This window comes from Cariama cristata, unplaced genomic scaffold (assembly GCF_000690535.1).
Source record: "Cariama cristata isolate BGI_N322 unplaced genomic scaffold, ASM69053v1 scaffold4919, whole genome shotgun sequence".
Lineage (NCBI taxonomy): Eukaryota > Metazoa > Chordata > Aves > Cariamiformes > Cariamidae > Cariama > Cariama cristata.
In genome coordinates, this window is record NW_009633886.1 from 11,242 (window position 1) to 30,820 (window position 19,579).

The window sequence follows — 19,579 nt, forward strand, 5'->3', positions numbered from 1 at the left end:
AACCTGCAGGGCTTCACATTTGCAATTAACCACAGATCAGCCACTGTAAAGCCATCGTACCTTGGGTGTCTAAGTCCTGACAGGCTAACTAAGCTGTGACCTACAGCCACAGGTTTCACCTCTGTAATATGATGAAATAATTGCATTAATAGTATGAGCCGCCACAAGGCCACAAAATGTTTTGTTAATACAATAGGTGCTGACTTAAGTAGCCACATGTCAGCACAAGGATAGTAATTACATTATCACAAACCCATTCTTTACGGAGATCTATAATAGCTGTTCCACTATTCACAATACCCAGTGCACATGGCAAAAGATGGAAAACTCATGTGAGGAACCTTTACATGGGAAAAATCACAACTAACTGTCAATTAATTAAACTATCTCCCTCTGAGGTAGTGATGTATATATCTAGATTCTCTTTACAATGAATGAAGAGAAAAAGGCATGCATGGGGCCTGGCTGGTCTCATCCTAAACTAGACACATAAACAGGTCAGAGGTCTACAAAGGAAGCCATGGGAAGTATTTCAGATGAAAGTATCTGCTACACAGGCATCTGAAGGCACATTACAGTAATATCAGTGCCTGTGTGTCTTTCTGTGATGAACATGAAAGCTAAGCACAACACAGTTACTAATACCACCATAACACAGATGAGAAATGAAAGAGCTCAGATTTGTATTGGAAATTTATCAAAGGATGCCATTGCCCACATAATAGGAGAGGATGTTGCGCCTTTATCCAAATCTGCTTCCGAGAAGGGCAGGTTCTCAGCTCTTCTAAGGTCAAATAGCACCATCTGATTTCAATGGAGCAAGAAATACATCACTTAGGAGTCTGAATTATCGTTTGGTTTGCGAAGGTCTCAGAGCTATCGTTTCTAAGGCTTCTTCCCTGCTTCCCCACTTTTTCCTACATTTTTCATTATTCAAATCATTGCTTTAAAAAGCAAGTAACAGTGCTGCCTGAAAATCTACTAAATATCTGCATCTATGCAAAGAATTATTTCTAGAATAACTGCCTTTTTCAGAAGCTGCTTCTGGCGGCTTCTTCTATTGCATATCTAAAACGATACACACTGGGATATGGGCAATAAATGACTTTCCATTAACAGCAACTTCTCATCAGGAGTTGACAATTCTATTACCTCTTATCTTTTCTCTTGACATGTTGCTGCTTTCCCAACCTACAAAACAAAGTCACTAAGGCCATGAGGTATTCTATTAAATTTTCAAAACATAAGACCCAGTGTCAGAGACTTGACCCAAAACATAACTTGCAGAATTGGTTTGCCAGCAGTGTGTATCCCCCCTCAAGTCATTACGGCTAATGGCAGGAAATTGTTTCTTCACCACACCTGCCACGTGCAGGCAGCAGAAGCTGAAGCCAGCAAGAGAAGAAATGTCTCAAACTAACCGGTTCTCCTCTGCGTTTCACAGCATATCTGCACTCTTCTTGCATCCTTTTAATTTAGGCTTGTAATTGAGTTCTCTGAAATAAATTGTTAACTCTCTTTGGTGTCAGGCATAAACTGTCAGGAACGTGAAAATGTGATACAAAAGAGAATTTGAATAAATAGGATAAAGGCTGAGAGAGTAGGTTGTGAGAAGAGCTCAAATGACAATATGTCACATAAAAACTCCTCCAGCCCAATATCCTGTCTGCAGAAGCAGCCATTAGAGAATGCTTAAGAAAGATTATAAGGAACGTGGCAAATGTAATAATCCTTCCTCAAACAGTCAGCGGATTAGAGACCATTAATTGTCACAGGGCTTAAGGGACCAAGTGAGAACAGGGCTCTATGGTACAGATGTGGCATAAAGGGTTGGGCAAACTGCCTGCTTCTCAACAGCACATTTGACCCCAGGAGAGATATCCCTGTTTAGCAAAACTGCTACAACAAATGGTGTCTGTAATGTGACAATGTCCTGAATCTTATACAGTCCTACCCAGGCAGACCTGCCTCTCAATGGAGAATATAGATACTGTGTTGGGAGAATAACATTTAAATGCTAATAGAGAGCAATTCACGCCACAGAGGCAATCAGAAAACTTCAAAGATGCCGCTTCTTTTGGAAAACTCATTTAGCTAGTACTTCTCCACCCCACCTGTCCCAATAGCCTACTGTTCTTTCTCAGGTAGGAATCATGCTTAACAAAAAAGAGTCATCATACTGGGGCAGACCAGAGGCTAATCAGGCCCATAATCTGCCTCTGTCTGGCCAACATCCTATACTTCAAGCAAGAACCGAAAATCAAGCTGATTATGGAGCATACGTGCATATGGCATTGCCCTCCCAACCTTTGCCTATTAAAGTTTCAGCGACTTCCACAGCCAAGTATGTAGCCGGACCAACAAGTTCAACAGCTATTCATGGACTTATTCTCCCTGAATTAGTCTAATCCCTTTTAGAGCGACAAGCTCATTTGACTCAGTTCCACATAACACACAAACTGATACAAATTAACATGGAAAACATTTCTTCATAAGAAATGAACAAGATGGTGTTGTGTATTTGTCTTCCTTACAAGGAAATGCTATGCTAAGCAAGAAGAAAGTCAGTCGCCAAGGAATAATGACAACTATCACTTGAGTATACAACTGTCACAGGGAGCAGCAAATTACCATTCTCCTCTGCAGGGACTCCTGGCTTACACCCCTGGTCTGGAGGACATTCAAAGAGTAATGGAAGAGCATGGAAGAACATGAAAGCAACCTGTAATCTCAGTGTACCATAGGCGTTAATTAACTTGGCAGCCATCCAAACTTCTGGCATCAAAATCCGCTTATCTGGGAGCTGCACATTTCAACATTTCTGCAGACACTACTACGCACAGAGGCACTGCACTGCACAGGGGCAGCAGGCTACCGAAAAATAAGAAAAAGAGGCAGAAATAGAGGAACACTGAAAATTATGACATTGTAATCAGAAGATCTCTTAGTGGTTGGAAAAACATGTTATGTGAAGAAATGAACATCTGAATAAAGCAGGAGTTGCATCAAGAATGTAACAAAAACAACTTTGGGAAAACAAGCATGAATAATCTCTAGTGGGAATACACCACAATCATGGTTTACAATCATGCTGAAGCCAGAAAGGGATAACAGTTCAAGTAAAGGTATTTATCTCTGAAAAGGAATTGTTTTTCTACATACCTGTCCAGTCTCCTACTACTTTAAGGTGGACCCCAAACGTTGCTTTGGTATCTGTAGGGCACTAAAAATATTAAATATATTAAGGACCACTTCTGAGTAACAAGAAAATAACAAAATGCATTCAAAGTAAAGCTGTTAAGACAGAACCTGGTATAAATAGGTCATTCCTGAGCAGTCATACCAGCAGCTATACCCTTTAAAAAGCAAGTCTAGCAACAGTACAGTTCAGGAAGCCAAGCATGGCTAGTCTTCACTCAGTCTTAACCCTTTCTTCTGGTCACAGAGGAGTTTGGGGTGGGTTTGTCTGGGGATGTGATTTGGAACAGCCGCTTCACTAAGCATTATTCAGTAACAATACCAACTGAGGATACAACAGTACAGAAACACTCCCTCTACTATTGACACTTATAATTCAAAATTGGGAACTGCCCTATCACTCCGAAATCAAGGCATTTAAGAGACTTCTGGTTGTTGAACGTCAGGGCACATGTTTTCAAGCTGATCAGCATCAGCAACTGATGCTTTCTTCTAAATCAAAACCGAGATTTTGCTGCACTTCACAAGAGCTTATATTTCGCAAAGGAAAAACACCAGATTGCATGGCACATCATAAAAATCACTTTGCAGTCACGATTCTCTCAGTCTGCACCTATGCCCTCACCTCGGGGCTACTTACTTGTGACTATCAACAAAGGAATGGTATTATTTACAATCTTACCCACATCAGGGTATCTAAAAACCTCCAGTCAAGCCATGTCAAAGGTTTAAGGAGCCCCCTCAGTTTCGTTCCTTGTTAGCTACAGGGAGATTTCAAATGCACTGTCTGGCCAGCTTTTGTAGGTACACCAAATGATTTCACACATAAACAGGACAAGCAACTATTCCTCAAGAAAAGATTCTTCACTTTCCTTCTATACACCACAACCATTGGTTTCTTTTTGATAGAAGATATTACTACCGAGTTTTGATGCCTTTCTTGGAACCTGTTAATAATTGATCCAAGTTCCATCATGAATCCAACACCCAATGGATGACACTCCTGTCTTTTTTTTTCTACTGTTACAGACAAATATGATTTCTGAGGAGTGGTCTTAAATTCAAGCAACACATCTATATTATAAATAAAAGAGGCCCAGGTAATGAATCCAAGCACCAAATACTCAATCATCCACCACACTTGTGAGGACACTTCTTAGCTCTGTTCTGGACCATTGCCATTAGCGTTCCCAAGATAATTTGTTGTGGAGGGGGAAACCACTGGTCCCAGGGCTAAGGATCAGTTCCTATCAGTTCCTAATTCAGCAGCAGACACAGATAAAAGGTTCGTATTCTCTATATCTTGGCAAACCTAGAACACGGAATACAATGTCCCAGTTAGTCTCTCCATTTTCCTGAAGGAGAAGAGCATTCTTGTTAAGAATACTGATTACTAGACAGACTCTGATTTAATTCCTTGTCATCTTTCAAGTTTTCCTATAAAAATTTGGTACAGAAACTTAGAATTATTTCAAAAAGTCTCAGTCTTAAAATAAATGGCATCAAGGGAGGGATGCAGGCAAACCTCACACAACGAGGCCAGTATTTGCTGTGGCTAGCCGCAATATCTTCCAACAAAAATCTCAAGACCAATTCTCCATATAAAAGTAGGCAAGCAGCCTCTCAGCTAGGAAGCTGCATACTGGCAGCAAAAAGATCTGTTCTCCTGGGGGCTTGTACAACAGCCTTTAGCAGAGTTTATTTTTCAGTCTGGGCTGCCCCAGGGCTCTCTATTTCACAGGAGGTTGAGTGATTTTCTTAGTCCAACTACACGCAGTCCCAGTTCAGCACATTTTCTATAAAGTTGTCTGTCATTCCCTCCTTCCGTTAATACTGCAGAATACCCCTTGTCTCCAGCCAGAATAAGTTCAAACCTGTTATCCTTTACATTACCCTTGTGACTAACTCCTTTCTGCATTACTCTGAAAAAATTATCCAATAAAAAAGAGATTCATTTCTCTTTAGACTTCAGGAAGCCTATTTTGATAGCTGTAACTGGGTATGCAAGTTCCTCAGAGAGTTCTGGAAAAATCTTATTATGCTGCTAAATCTTACCAGAAGAAACACACCCATCATCTAGGCTACACGGAGTGAATTTCCTCCAGTTCAAGAGAGAGAAAGATTGTAGATGGTCTAACAAAGGGCCATGAACACCATGAGAGGACTGGAGAACCTGACATACAAAGAGAGGTCAAAAAGGGACTTGTGTAACTCACTTGTTACACTTGCTTGTGTAACCCACAGAAGAAAAGGCTCAGGGAGATCACTGTCTTTCAACACCTAAAAATGGCTATAGAGAAGATGAAGGTGCTCTCTTCACCACCATGCATGGTGAACAGGACAAGAGACCAGAGACACAAGTTGCTTCAGGGGAAATTTCATCTGGATCTAAGAAAAATATTCTTCACCATGGCATACGTAGCCAGAGAAATGCTGCATATCAACTTCACAGGTCCCTGGATAAACTAATCCACAGCCCTTGCACCAGAGGGTTGAACCAGATAATCTACAGAGGCCTCTTCTGACTGAAGACTTTCCTATGGTCCTGTAATTTTAAGTTTGAAAATTGTATTTATGTTTTTACTGGAGAGAACATTTATTTTACCTCTCTCATTTCTGTAAACACAATTCAGTCTCCAAATTGTGGCTTTTCCCAGACTGTTAGAGAACATATTCCAGAAGCTTAAGAAAATATTCAAAGACAGTTTTTCAGAAGTTTAATCATGAAAGTAGGTAAACTTTCTTGTGTTATTAATGGATGACTGGGCATGTGTAATGAACTGCAATGAAAATATCCTCTTATATATTTAACGTTCTTCATGAAATCACAGAATCGTAGCATAGCCGAGACTAGAAAGCACCTCTGGAGACTGGCTACTTCAACTCTCCTGCTCAAGCAGAGTCTGTGAGAGCAGGTGGCCCAGGACAGTGTCCAGCTGCACTCTGAATGTCTCATGGATGGAGACTCCACAACCTCTCTAGACAAACTGTGCCACCCTCACAGAAAAAGTGGGTTTTTTTCTTATGTTCAGATGGAATCTCCCATATTTCAGTTTGTGTTGTCCTGTCACTGGGTGCCACTGAGAAGAGTCTGGCTCTGTTTTCTTCACTCCTCCATCAGTTCCAACTTTTTCAGCCTCTCCATATATGAGAGAAGTTCCAGTTCCTTAATCATCTCCACAGCCCTTTGTGCTCCAATATGTCCATGTCTCTCTTGTACTGGGGAGCCCAGAACTGGACACAGAGCTCCAGATATATATATCAGCAGTGCTGAGCAGAGGAGAAGGGTCATCTCCCTCAACCTGCTGGCAATGCTCTGCCTAATACAGCCCAGGAGGCTGTTGGCCGCCTTTGCTGCAAGGGCACATTGCTGGCTCATGGTCACCTTGGTGTCCACCAGACCCCCTGGTCATTCTCTTGCTTTCCAGTCAGTCAGTTCCCATCACATACTAGTACCTGGGGTTATTCCTCAGTAGAGGCAGGGTTCGACAATTCCCTCTCATGATCTTCATGAGGTTATTGTTAGCCCATTTTTCGAGCTTCTCAGAGTCCCTCAAATGGCAGCATAACCACCTAGTGTATCAACCACTCTTCCCAGTTTTGTATCATTTGCAAACCAGTATTGACCCCTGAGGTACACCACTACTGACTGGCCTCCAGCTGGACTTCGTGCTACTGATCACAATCCTTTCAGCCCAGCAGTTCAGTCAGTTTTCCACGTACCTCCCTGCCCATTCATCTACTCTGCACTTCATCAATTTCTCTATGATGACTTTATGAGGATGCTCTTGTCCGTTTTACATATCTAAGACTCTGATCACCTATTTCACTTTTAATTTGCCATATCTCATCTTCAAAACATCGCACAGCTAAACATTGCTTCAAGATCCTTATTACAGTCAGCTCATACACACATTTAAACTGACATCTACTTATGTTCTGTGAAGACATGCACAAGCTGAAGCACGCTCTTGAACTGGAAATCAAGAGAATAAGCACGTGCGTTTTGGTCAAATAAAGGCATATCAAAGTCATTTCAGCAATGCATGATGTCCTCTCTGCAGCTGTGAACAAAACCAAAATTGTTCTTAAAATGTGTTTTGGCAAATGGGACTTGGATTTCCCGCTGCTCCTTTTAATCTGGGAGCCCTAAGAGCCCTAAGAAACAATACAGTGACTATTAACCGTACTGTGGTGATAGCTGCATGCAGGCCCTTATTTTTCCCTTATTGGCCAGTACACTACCCAAGAGGAAATTGTAAAGATTAGCCAACCTTGAAATAAAAAAATACTTTCTCTTAGTTCCTTTTCCTTTAAATAATGTTTTCCAAACAGGTAACTTGAATGGTCTGTAATGAGAAGGGACATTAGAAATTGTTAAACCAAAGGTGATAGGTGGCAAGTTTTTCAGTAGTTCTTTCCACATTTTGAAGAGTTAAATGAACCCTGTTTGCTGCACTCATTTGATTAAAATGCTATGGAACACAATTAACTGTGGCAGATAGTGTAATTATGTGAAGCTACATTAATCTTATTCTAACCTTAAGCTATCTATACCTTTAAAAAATGAAAGATTTTACAGGTAGGAACGTCTATGCTAATCAAGTAATCTGCCAGTATTTGGCTATCCTCCAAAACCAACTGAAAACCAAAGGAATTCCGTTAAATTTAATAGAGCTGTGCAGATTTACACCCCCAGAGAAACCAAACTATGTTCTTAGCATTGGAAAGTTGGTAGATTTCCTCAGAGCTGTTAATCACATGTGAGCAAGTTTGTAAAGCCTATTTTTATTTTACTTTTGTATGCATTTTCACATTTGAAGCAGTGAGAATAGTATTTTGTATGTAGATAAAACTTACGGAATACAGATAATTCTACATCATTATGAAAAAAAACACCTTTCGAAATATTTTTTTCCTTTTTTTCCAAGCTAACTTGAAATACAAATGCGAATTATCATATAGGGAATTTGCAACAACCCCTGGAGAAGTTTATGCTTATAGACGACTAAACTAATTGCACTCACCAGTAGCTGTAGCTCTACTATTTATCTCTATGCTGAGATAAAATCTAGATGATAGTTTTTAATAATCTTAATAATTCAATTAATTAATGTTTAATGCACTACTAGATTAATACATACCTGAAATGTATTTTATTTATCAGTTTTACATTATGAATCCAATTCTCAGCTGTCTTCTCTGCCTTGCTTTTATATGAATACAAAGTGAGTGAAATAATTACTGTTAGATCATAGTGGTAATACTTCACACTCACTTTATATTGTTATAAGAATCTACTGGAGGTGATGAGCAGTGGAGAAATCTGTGCATGTGAGAGCACAACATATAGCAAATGTAAACTATGTTACCAGAATCTGTGATTCCAGCTTAGAATACCCCGAATATTTAACATTACTGGTATCTACTCCCAGTCAAGAATCCTGCCCAGAACAAGAAACAGGACAAACGTTATTGAAACAATTTTAATGGTATTAAATACTATTGAAATATTGTGAAACACTCTTTAGATGTTGGGGTGCAGGAAGCTGGGGTGAGTCAACAGTAAACTAGCAAGAAAACAGAAAGTTAATTCCTGAAATTTTCCAGTTCTTCTGTACACCTCTACCATAAGAATAGTGAAGACTCTTTAGAGAGATGTTAGGTTTTGATTATAGCTCTGTCACGGAAGCGCTGATGCGTACACCAGGATAACACTGCAGAGTATCTATTAATAGAAAAAAGGAGATGAAAGAGATGCCCAAGTTATGTACCCCCATGTGGCTCTGCAAATAAAGCTCCTTACAAGTTCCTGTGGAGATGCTGCTTTCAAGAAAATGCACCACAGTAAACACCAACTTCTGTGCTTGGTGCTGCAGTCGGTGGCCTGAATGGTGCCCAAAGTTACAAAGAAGATCTGCGCCACAGCTGGAAGAACAAAGTGAAAACTCATCTTTGTCTGATTTGGGGAACTAAAAAGCTCATTGCAGGGTTTGTTCAAATAAAGGGAAACTCCTTCAAAGAAGGTTTTCACTTTGGGGAAAAAGCCACAATACGATCGTAATATGGATTTGCAGATATCCTGGCAGGGACTGTAAACACTGCTGAGCCTCTGATCCGTTTCTGTGCCTCTGCCTGCCTGCCAGGGTGAACCAGCTGCACCACAAACTCCGTTTCATCAGCCCATCCTTGCTCCAGCCTCAAACGAACCCTTACGCAGATCAAGAAAAACACATTGAAGTTTGGGAAAGAGGTAGAATTGGGGGTGGGGAGGTGGGGGGGAGAACTAAACTCAACCAATGTATTTTCTCTCCTGTCGAGAAGAGACAAAAAAAAAAAGAGAAAGAAAAATAGAAGGTTTTCAGCTTTGCCAACTGACAAGAAAATGTGAACCTCGGAAGCTCAGTAAGCTGTAGCTTGTCTGGTTTCATACAGAACTGATATAAACATTCCTAAAATGATTCATCCTGACATTAGAAAATGAAGAGGAGTGATGACAAACACAGGCATGCTATATAAAGGTAGCCAAAAAATAGTAGCTAGACTTCAGTCTGACTCATAGGAGGTGAACTGTGTTACACTGGCCTACCCCTGTTTCAACTCATAAGCAAATTTCATAAGAAGCAAATTTCAGAGAAAAAAAAAGTTAATCTGAGAAGTTACTCTTTTAAACACATCTCTGCCTCAAAGGCTAGGAGATTCTCTAAAATGACTTTGTTTATTTTTCTGTTTCGTGTTACTTTACAGATCAGATTTTGTCTAAAAGCTTTCCCTGTTAGAGACTTGGCCTTACAGCTATTCTAATTTAACTGGCAGATGTCAGCAGACATTATAACATCTCTGAACTTGGGGAAATTCTAACCATGGAACATGACTTAAATATCAAGGGTGTTTGGACGATCAAGGCGAGACCACCATGCCTTGTATACTCATTGCTTCAGCCAGAGCCCTCCCATTGCAGAGCTGACTCCTTGCAAGCAGCCCAGCTGCAGAAACATATCCCAAACACTTCTCCCTTTCACTTTCCATTCCCTTATACTCCTTGTTGTACAACCCCAAACACCTGCAGTCTAGCTAGTGGAAAAAAACCACGGTAACACTGTGGGATGCTCAGGCTGCATCACTCGTCAGGTGCAGTGCCAAGAAGAATCATTCTGGTCATCTGGGGTCTAACTTCTTCTGTAACATAAACCACAAACCCACACCCACTAATTCCTGTGAGTCTGTAGCTCAGCACTTGCTACTTCACTCCCTGCAGTCTCAGTTGTTAAATTACTCTCAGTGTTCAAAATCTTCTTTTTAAGGTCTCAATCTATGAGCACTTGTTCTTTGATTTCACTCTTGCACCACAAGAAAACACAAACCTTTACCGTAATAGATGTCTTAGGATTGTAAATAGACCAATAGTTGTAAAATACACATAACGTTGCATAAAATATACACACTGTTGAATAAATAATACGAAATTACTTTATTTGTTTTCTAGAAAGTCTGTAATAGCCCAACTGCTACTCTATTGCTGCTACGGATGCACTACAAAGATACACTTCCATAGACTAGTCAGTATTTCTTTTCCTCTGCAGCTCAGCCAAAGTAAAAAACTTGCTGACTACGTTTTCACCCCAGCAGACACACTACATTTCATAGAATCACAGAATGTACAAGTTGTAAGGAACCCATAAGGATCATCAAGTCCAACTCCCTAATATATAGTAAAAACATTTCAATCCTACCAATATTCAGCCCATATAATTTACACATTTCACGTTGCTAGCTAGTGGAAAAAAAAAACCACAACCTTATGAGATGCTCAGGATGCAAGCCTTTGTCCCTGAAGGAGTAAGAGGCAGCACAGCAATGCTTCTGCCCAAGGCTGCGTCTCCAAGTCCTCCAAGGATATGCAGACACACTGCCAAGTAACACTGGGCTGACCTGACAAATGCATGAACAAGGAAACTGAATGGCACAAAAGGCTCCTTCTCCGTCATCCCTGGGTAGAAACTATGGGTCATCTCCAGACTCATCCTAACTGGCTCCCAGTGGTGTGAAGCACTCATGGAAAGAACTATCAAAGGATCAAAAGGTTTTCCAATCGGATCACCAACACCTTGAGGAACACTGCGTCCCTCCAAACTACCCTACCAGCCCACACAGTATTTTGCCAGGCTAAAGCACAGATCCCAGCCAGTCAGCTGGTCTTAATTTTAGGACAGCAAGAGGCAGGGCGCTTCATTTCTTCTAATACTTTGTCCACTTTAACTGTATTCATGCTTAAAAGCTGTGCTTGTTTTTTTCCATTTTGACGTTCTCTTGCACTTCCTAGATCTTTCTCTAAACTGACCTAGCAGCTAACCTAGAAGCACTACCTCTGATGGGTAGATGCTTGTTATATGTTGTAAATTTACTTTCATAATATCAGAAAAATACTGCTCATGAGAGGGACCTGACACCTTCTGTTTACAGTATGTGCTGAAGGAGAACTCAGGATTTAGTGAACTTGAATATAACAATTTCTGTGTTCCCTTGATCCAAAAGAGTCAGATTTGTAAGTTTAAATGAAAGTGAAGGTTTACTTAGGGTTTTTATACAGACCACAAAACTATTATGCCCCAAACCAAACCAAACAAACAAGTCTAAGGAAGTACTAAAGGCATCTGAAATATTAATCTATTCTATTTTTGTTTTACTTAAATTCTTTGTCAAACAGCTGCTAGATTTTCAACTTCTATGAAGAGCAGACAAGCTCTAGGGATTTCTTTAGTTTGCCAGCAAGATACTTCACAATATCTGCATTTCCCTAAAAGCTCTGTAAATCATCTCATAAAGACAAGTTTCATAACCATTTGCACAAGATATTTAACAAATCTTATTAGAATGTCATCATGTTAAGATTTTGTTATTATTTATCTGTCAGTATGAACTTAGCTCTTGATGTCCTTACATACTTCTTATTCAGGCAAGCTTCCAACAACTTTTTAAATTTTTTTTCTATGAAGTATTTCAGAATTTGGCCCCTAGGCTTTTCGTGTTGTGGATAGTTTATTTTTGAAGTTTACAGTACAGGATATGTGTTTCTCCATCATCTCCAGTTTTGCTCCTTGCATAGTACAAAATTTCTTGCTTAAAAGAAGCTTAGAGCTAAAACTCCACTGCTACACTGTTAATATCTTCACTGACTTTAAATGAACTCTGCATTATCCAAGGATAAAGACAACCCTGGCCGTACAAAACATTGGTTTTCTCTTGCAAAAGCAAATGTGTTATTTGTGAAGTTGTTTACACTCATGTATAATTTGCTGAAACTTTTCTGACAAAGCATCAAGCCCAAAAATGTAAATGTACAGATCAGGGACATCATCTTGTAGTCTCATCATGCCTAAATCCAGATACTAAATGGACATAAATAGAGGTGCGGAGATAACAAGGAAGACTCCATCTACAAAAAAATCAAAACAAAACAAAAGAAAAACCATAAAGGTAGAAAATGTATGAATAAGTAATAGCTCTGAGACATTTAGGTACAGTACTATAACTTGTCATGTACATCCAGAAACCTCTTTCAGGTAATTCTTCTACTTACTCTGAAAAGACTTAAGAGTTTCTCTGCCTGGGGTTCAGTAATTTTTACTTCATAGAACTTTAATTTGGATACTTATCAGACAAGGTATTCTTCCTTAGTAATATATATTTGGGATTTTGTCCGTGTATCTGAGCATCTGCATATGCAAACTTGTCCTCTTCTCTCCTCAAAGCTCAGCTTTAACTTATTAAAAAATGCACACATACTGGCCCCCTAACTTGCTACGTGCCATGAATGACATATACATGGATGGTCAAATCCTTGCTATAAGCAGAGAATTCAAGTCTCTCTGGACTTTTTCTTTTCTTACTCATACAGAACTATATGTGGAAGGAAAGGAAGAAAGACATTGCACTATAAATCCTCCTGATGTGATCTGCTTCAAATTAACCATCTGCACAAAAAGATGGAGAACCAGCAAAAGGGCAGAGCTTCTTGGAGCTTTTTATAACCAGACTCTTCCAGCTTCTACTTCAAGGGGATTTGAAAGCAGACTTATTATGCATCACTGAAGTAGGGCAGGTCAGAGCACATAGTAACACAGAAGAAAATTCCTGGTTTCAAACTACCTGTTGCAGGTAGTTGATCTCTGCTTACCTGCTATCAGAACTAGGATCTAGACATTGAATGAAGAGCCAAAACTCTTTGGAAGATCTGAAGAAGCAGCCACTCATGCTAATATAAAGCAGATATTTCATAAAGTCCTGGAGTCTGAAGGCTGGGATCTTTGCTTTGCATTCTTTGTTTTGGTTTCATTTTTTGCTTTATATGTGCCACTTCCATGCCATCTGCCTCTATTAACTATCTCATGAAGCTACTAATCAGTGAATATGCACAGTACATCTTAAACAGAGAGGCAGAGAAAGCTCAAGAATTTATGCAAATTACCTGTGTCTGAGTATCAACAAGAGCATCTTAGGATACATGTATCTGTTAACTAAAAAAAAAAAAGTCACCGAAGGACAACTTCAATGCTAAAATAGTATTAATCTGAAAAGACAACAAACATCAAGCTCAGGATATAGATCTCTTGGAACAACAAATGAAGTCCTGGACAGCTTTATAGATATGAGTGAAGTACAAGGACATTTATCCAAAATATTTAAGGTTGCACTGCTCACAGGAGCAGAAGAGGTAGCACTCTTTCTACATAGACAGTCAAATTCTTACAGTGTAGATTAACATCTTCACATTAAGCATTTTATCTTAATAACAGACGGCTTTTTCATTGTTTCCAAAAGGGATTCTGGATGCTTAAAGGGGAATTGCAAGACAGGAGGAGCATCCTACCAATGGTGCTGGGTCAGGAGGAATGATGGAGGAAAGAATGAAATCTCTATGTCAAGTCAGTCAGTGAAGGTTGACCTATACAGATCAGGCAGTGCTTTTTCTCTGCCTGAAGAGTCTGAGCTTAGTGGGCTCAGATTTATTGTTTCATCACTTCCAACAAAATGATGTCCTGAATCTCCGAGAAATTCAATATGAATTATTTGCCTGAGTGACTTCAATGAAGAAAGGAATTGTGGTTGCATCACTGAACTCACTAGACAGGAACTACAGTGTGCAGAATTCAGCTCCCAGAAACTGCTACAGAATCCCGTCTCTCCAGCACCCACAGCATCTCAGGGGGGAATTCCAAGGGACTAACTAGCATCTTCTCTAGTCAAAGCAATAATGTGATTCAGAGGATTTAAGTTTGGCTCCTGTCCTGAATGTCTGTTGAAACAGTCTCTTGCCCTCATACTACAGAAGTATGGAGTACCCAAAAGCACCCCCCTTTGTCTGTTTTGCATGACAAGAGTGCCAGTCTAGAGGAGGTGTTGTCTCAGTGTCTACATATAATGCATCAAACTCTGATGTCTCATGTCTTGGGTGCTAAAGTAATACTTCAGATACCTTGTTATGGTGAAGTGTCAAAACACCTGAAAAGATAATTTATTATACACACACACTTGTCAGAAATGAAAAAGGACAATCCTTTGAGCTTATTTCAGCTGAAAAAATCCTTTGAGAGTATTTTAGCTGAAAAAAACCATTACTATTCCAAATAGCAGATCTATGCTGTTGCCATAAAACAAAACTCGGCACCTGCTAGGCTCTCCTCCATAGCCACCACCATAAAAGGCAGCAGTAAGGAAGCTTTGATGAAACACTCACTTCACTACTGCATGTACCATTGGGACTAAGTTTTATTTTCTCCTCGGAGGCAGTACTTCTAGTTTAGAGATGGTACCCATGGAAAGAACAGTTTTGAACAGTTTGCACTCTTCCATGCATGCAACAGAAGGAAGAATTTTAAACTTTAAGCTATTCAGACAGCAGTTTAAGTGAGCTCTGAATTCACACCACAACAGCAGAACATTTGTGCAACACAGATTTCAGTTCCAATAGGAAACAGGGGTATGACAGCAGCTAGTGACAACCAAAACTGTCATGAATTTGGGATAACAGATCATTTGATCCTGCATTTGTGGATGTTTGTTGCAGAGCAGAAGTTTCACCAAACCTCAGATGTGAGCCATGTCCAAATTTAGAATAATTCACTTCTTGGTTTTGTCCTTATTTCGAGGTCTGCCACAGCCTAAGTTCCACATGAAGTGATGTAATTGTTTCCCACCTTCTTTTGCCACAAGCAAATCAACACTACTAAAACAACAAGGTTACCAAGCTTTATGAGGTGCTGGGAGTAGACACCACTCTTTTGGTAGCCAAGCTGCCTAAACTGCAGCTTGTGAGAGTTTGTGGCTTGCATTGACGCTGTAGTAGATTCAGCAGAGACCACATGAAAGGACTCAGCACATCTTCTGAAGCACTTAACATCTGCAAAACACAAGGCTATTTCCATAAGGCTTACTGCCAATCACTGTATGCCACTGCAAGAAATTCCCAAAACAGCAGAAAAAGTGACTTCTCTTGTAAGACACTAACACTTATTCTAAATGAGAATCCACTTCTGAAGTCATTCATTAGCAAAAAAAGGAAGTGTGCAGCCATAAATGGTCAGTAGTATGGTATCATACTGCTGCAAATAATCAGTAGCGTGGTTAAGTGTCTGGAAAGAGAGGGAACCAAGTGGAGATGGAAAGCAAGCCAATGCTACCATAAACTGCAAGCCTTAGTCTCTTCTTGTTCATACAGGTTAAAACGAAGAGCAACCAGAATGAAGTCAGAGGAAACAAACACTTTCCAAATGTAAAAAAAAAGATGGAAGAATCTCCATAAATGAATTTTTTTTAGTTTTGATAAGAGCTGGGGCTTTGTATACTAAGGAGTGGAAGCAATGTTCTGGATATATGAACTTTAATGAAGGACCATCCTTACTATTAGAAATTCATACTATTGCTAAAGCTTGTTTTCCTTTCCAAGGGCTTTAAAGATTGTTATAGACAATGACATTTAAACCATATTCCACAGCAGATGAGTTCCACACTTTCTTCCACAACAGTGTAAAGAAATGTCAGTCTCAGGAAGCAGAGCACTAAACAGATGATTTATGATATTTCTTTAGATGGTCTGATTTCCAGACCACATTGTGCACTTGGTCTGAAAGACAAATCTCCTTAAAAGAGTTAATCAAGTGGAAAACCACAAAAAATAATTTGTCCCTTTACAAACCCTCAGCTAAAATATTTATCTACAGAAAATATTTCTCCCCACTACAGATCAAAGTATGTTGGAGCTGACTGTATTCTGCTCAGATTCAATTGTAACATGCAATAATGTCTTATCTAAAGTAAGTAAATTGGACACAAGAGCGTACAGGATTGAAAGTGTTACTCACACCGTTTTAGACAGTGTAGTAATAGTTATGTACAGTTCTGTATAGAAACTGGTGAAAGAAGCATGGTAAAACATGTTAAAAAGAAAGCACTTCGTTAAAGTGAAATCAAAGACAATGGCCAATGAAGAAAATACGGAGCAAGTAGCCAACTATGAACTACCTAGAACTGGCCAGTAGGTCACTTGCAGGAATCCCAGATATCAGGTCATCCTTTCATTACCATTCCCAGCTGTTCCAATGGACAGCAAAGTCAAGGAGTCACACTAGTGAATTTAAAATCACTAGTGAATAAAAAACCGTGGAAGTACGCTTCAAAAATGGAGTTAAAAAATGCCAGCTTCCACATCGATCATGAGAGAAAACTGAGATCTCCAAGTGCCTGAACTTCAGAGCGTACAAGTGACACTGCCAGCAGGTTGAGGGAGGTGATCCTTCATCTTCAGCACTGATGAGGTCACTGTGTCCAGTTCTGGGGTCCTCACTACAAGAGAGACATGAACATACTGGGGGGAGTCCAACCAAGGGCCATGAAGATGATTAAGGGTCTGGAACATGTCTTCTATGAGGAAAGGCTGAGAGAGCAGGGATTGTTCAGCCTGAAGAAGAGAAGGCTCAGGGGGGATCTCATCAGTGTCCACAAATAACTGAAGGGAGGGTGCAAAAAGGACAGAGTCAGGCTCTTTTCAGTGCTGCCCAGTGGCAGGACCAGAGGCCATGGGCACACTGAAACACAGGAGGTTCCCTCTGAACATCAGGAAACACTTTTATACTGTGAGGGTGACTGAGCACTGAAATAGGTTGCCCAGGAAGGTTGTGGATTCTCCATCCTTGGAGATATTCAAAAGCCATTTGGACATGGCCCTGGGCAACTGGGTCTAAGTGGCCCTGCTTGAGCAGGGGGTTGGACAGGATGATGTCCAGAAGCCCCTTGCAACCTGAACCATTCTGTGATTCTGTGACATGAAGCTTTTGACAGCAGAGCCAGGTTACAGGTTAGCAACGAAGCCAGACTGGCAGCTCTGAGTTCAGAGCAACATGGATTTTGCTTCTCCAAATTCCCGTGTGCATTTTGCACCAATAACTTCTGCTCATTCTTCCCATCAGCAGGGGGAAGAACACTTTCAATTGACAAAAAGGAAAAGAAAATAAACGCCACTGCACACATTCCTGAAAAATGCCTACCTCTTTATGTTCACTTGGTTACGAGTCAGAGCTCCCTCTGAAAACCGTCGGAGCTTTGCCAGAGTGCAGTGGGAGTGGGTTCAGGCCCTTTACACAGCCTCCTAGGGTTTTCCTCCACCCCTGCGTTATCTAAGAAACTGTATTACACAACCTTGAAAAGGGAAGGGACTAGTAAAATATCTGCATGACTCCTTCACGCTGACTCACCCCTTCCTTTCCACTTTTGCTTATAGTCCTCGCTTAGAGTATAAAGATATGCCTGAACTGGTCACTTCTTGTTTTTTAAGCATACTCCAGGCACAGCAGGATGTTTCATCAGCTTAAAGGGGACACTACATAGATCCTGGGGACAGACTTTTTAGTAGCGCCTGTTACAACAGGACAAGGGGTAATGGTTTTAAACTAAAGGAAGGTAGATTCAGACTAGATAGAAGGAAGAAATTTTTTACAATGAAGGTGGTGAAACACTGGAACAGGTTGCCCAGAGAGGTGGTAGATGCCCCATCCCTGGAAACTTTCAAGGTCAGCTTGGATGGGGCTCTGAGCAACCTGATCGAGTTGGAGATGTCCCTGTACATTGCAGGGGGGTTGGACTAGATGGTCTTTAAAGGTCCCTTCCACCCCAAAACATTCTATGATTCTAAGCAGGACAACAGCACCAGGAAGAAGGCTTCAGTTTTCCCTCTTGGTCTGCTGCAGTCATTGCTGCACTGCATTTCCAGTATCCAAAGCCCCACACGCCCCTCATGCTGCTCCTGCTGTGGCTATGAGCCCCACACTCCTACACCAGCCTAGAAAAATAACCCAGGGGTTATCGTCATCCAACAAAAGAAGCAGTAGTAGTGTTCCAGCTTGCTTGGTAACTACAAGTAGGTCAGATGGGAGCAGAAAAAAAATAATACTGAGTTAAGCTATTGCCTACCCACTCTATAAGCACAGTCCCATGTCTGGCATCATATTAAACAAGAAAAAAAAAAAAGCTTTCTAAGCAGGACAGCAGCCCAAGGCATATTCTATGACCTAGAAAGACATCTGGAAATGAATGTCCCCTGCTTAGGCTGGGTAAAAAGACTATCATAAACCTAGACATTTCAAATCCTCATTATGCTGTAAAACAGCCATTTACTCAATAACAGCATTTCTCCAGCATAGTTGATGTTCTACTGACATATGTTTGTGGTAATAAAAATGAAGCTCAGTAAATCAGTGGTAACTTCGTATCTTGTAATAGTTAAAATATGTACACCATCTCAAAGGATATGCTGTTATGCTGAAGGATATCACTGTTCTTTACAGTGTAAAGCATTGAGCATGAACAGAAACTGCCTGGTCTAGTATTACATACTTAAAATATAATGCATTGTGCATGAGTGGAAATTGTTAGTTCTAATGTTACATATTTAATACGTGACTGTAAAAATTACACAAACTGTAATTTATCAACTAGACTTATGTATCGGAAATATACTGCATGTTATCTGAATATAAATGTGTTATTTATATTCACTAAGAAAACTCAGACTCACAACAAGAGAACTATTTTCCATAGCTCCTAGATCTAGAAGTTTTCATGCAAAAATCAGTTTTCATAACATGCATACTATCGTATGCCATTTTAAACACTGGATGAAATCTCCAACTCATGCAAAGAATCTGACTTCAGTAAAACTTCTTATTCAACTTCATCCTATGATGTGACCCAGCAGGTCCATGTCAGCCATTTCTTTTCTGATAAAAACTCTCACCATAAAAAATAAGAAGTTTTGCCAGAGAAAAGACTACTGAACTAGGCCTAATATTCTTTGATGACATTATTTCTGGAAATTAGAATCACACGA

The 19,579-nt window shown here is 40.1% G+C and overlaps 1 protein-coding gene across 1 annotated transcript in view; it reads right to left on the bottom strand.

Moving 5' to 3' along the window:
* Positions 1–3,162: 3,162 nt before the first annotated feature.
* The window catches only part of NOX4 (NADPH oxidase 4), a gene marked incomplete at its 3' end in the record, with an annotated part of 49,749 nt that continues 33,332 nt past the window's right edge, over positions 3,163–19,579 (bottom strand). The window contains exon 11 of the mRNA XM_009706923.1: positions 3,163–3,223. Within this exon, the coding sequence (XP_009705225.1) occupies positions 3,163–3,223 (61 nt within the window). The remainder of the gene's footprint in view (positions 3,224–19,579) is intronic.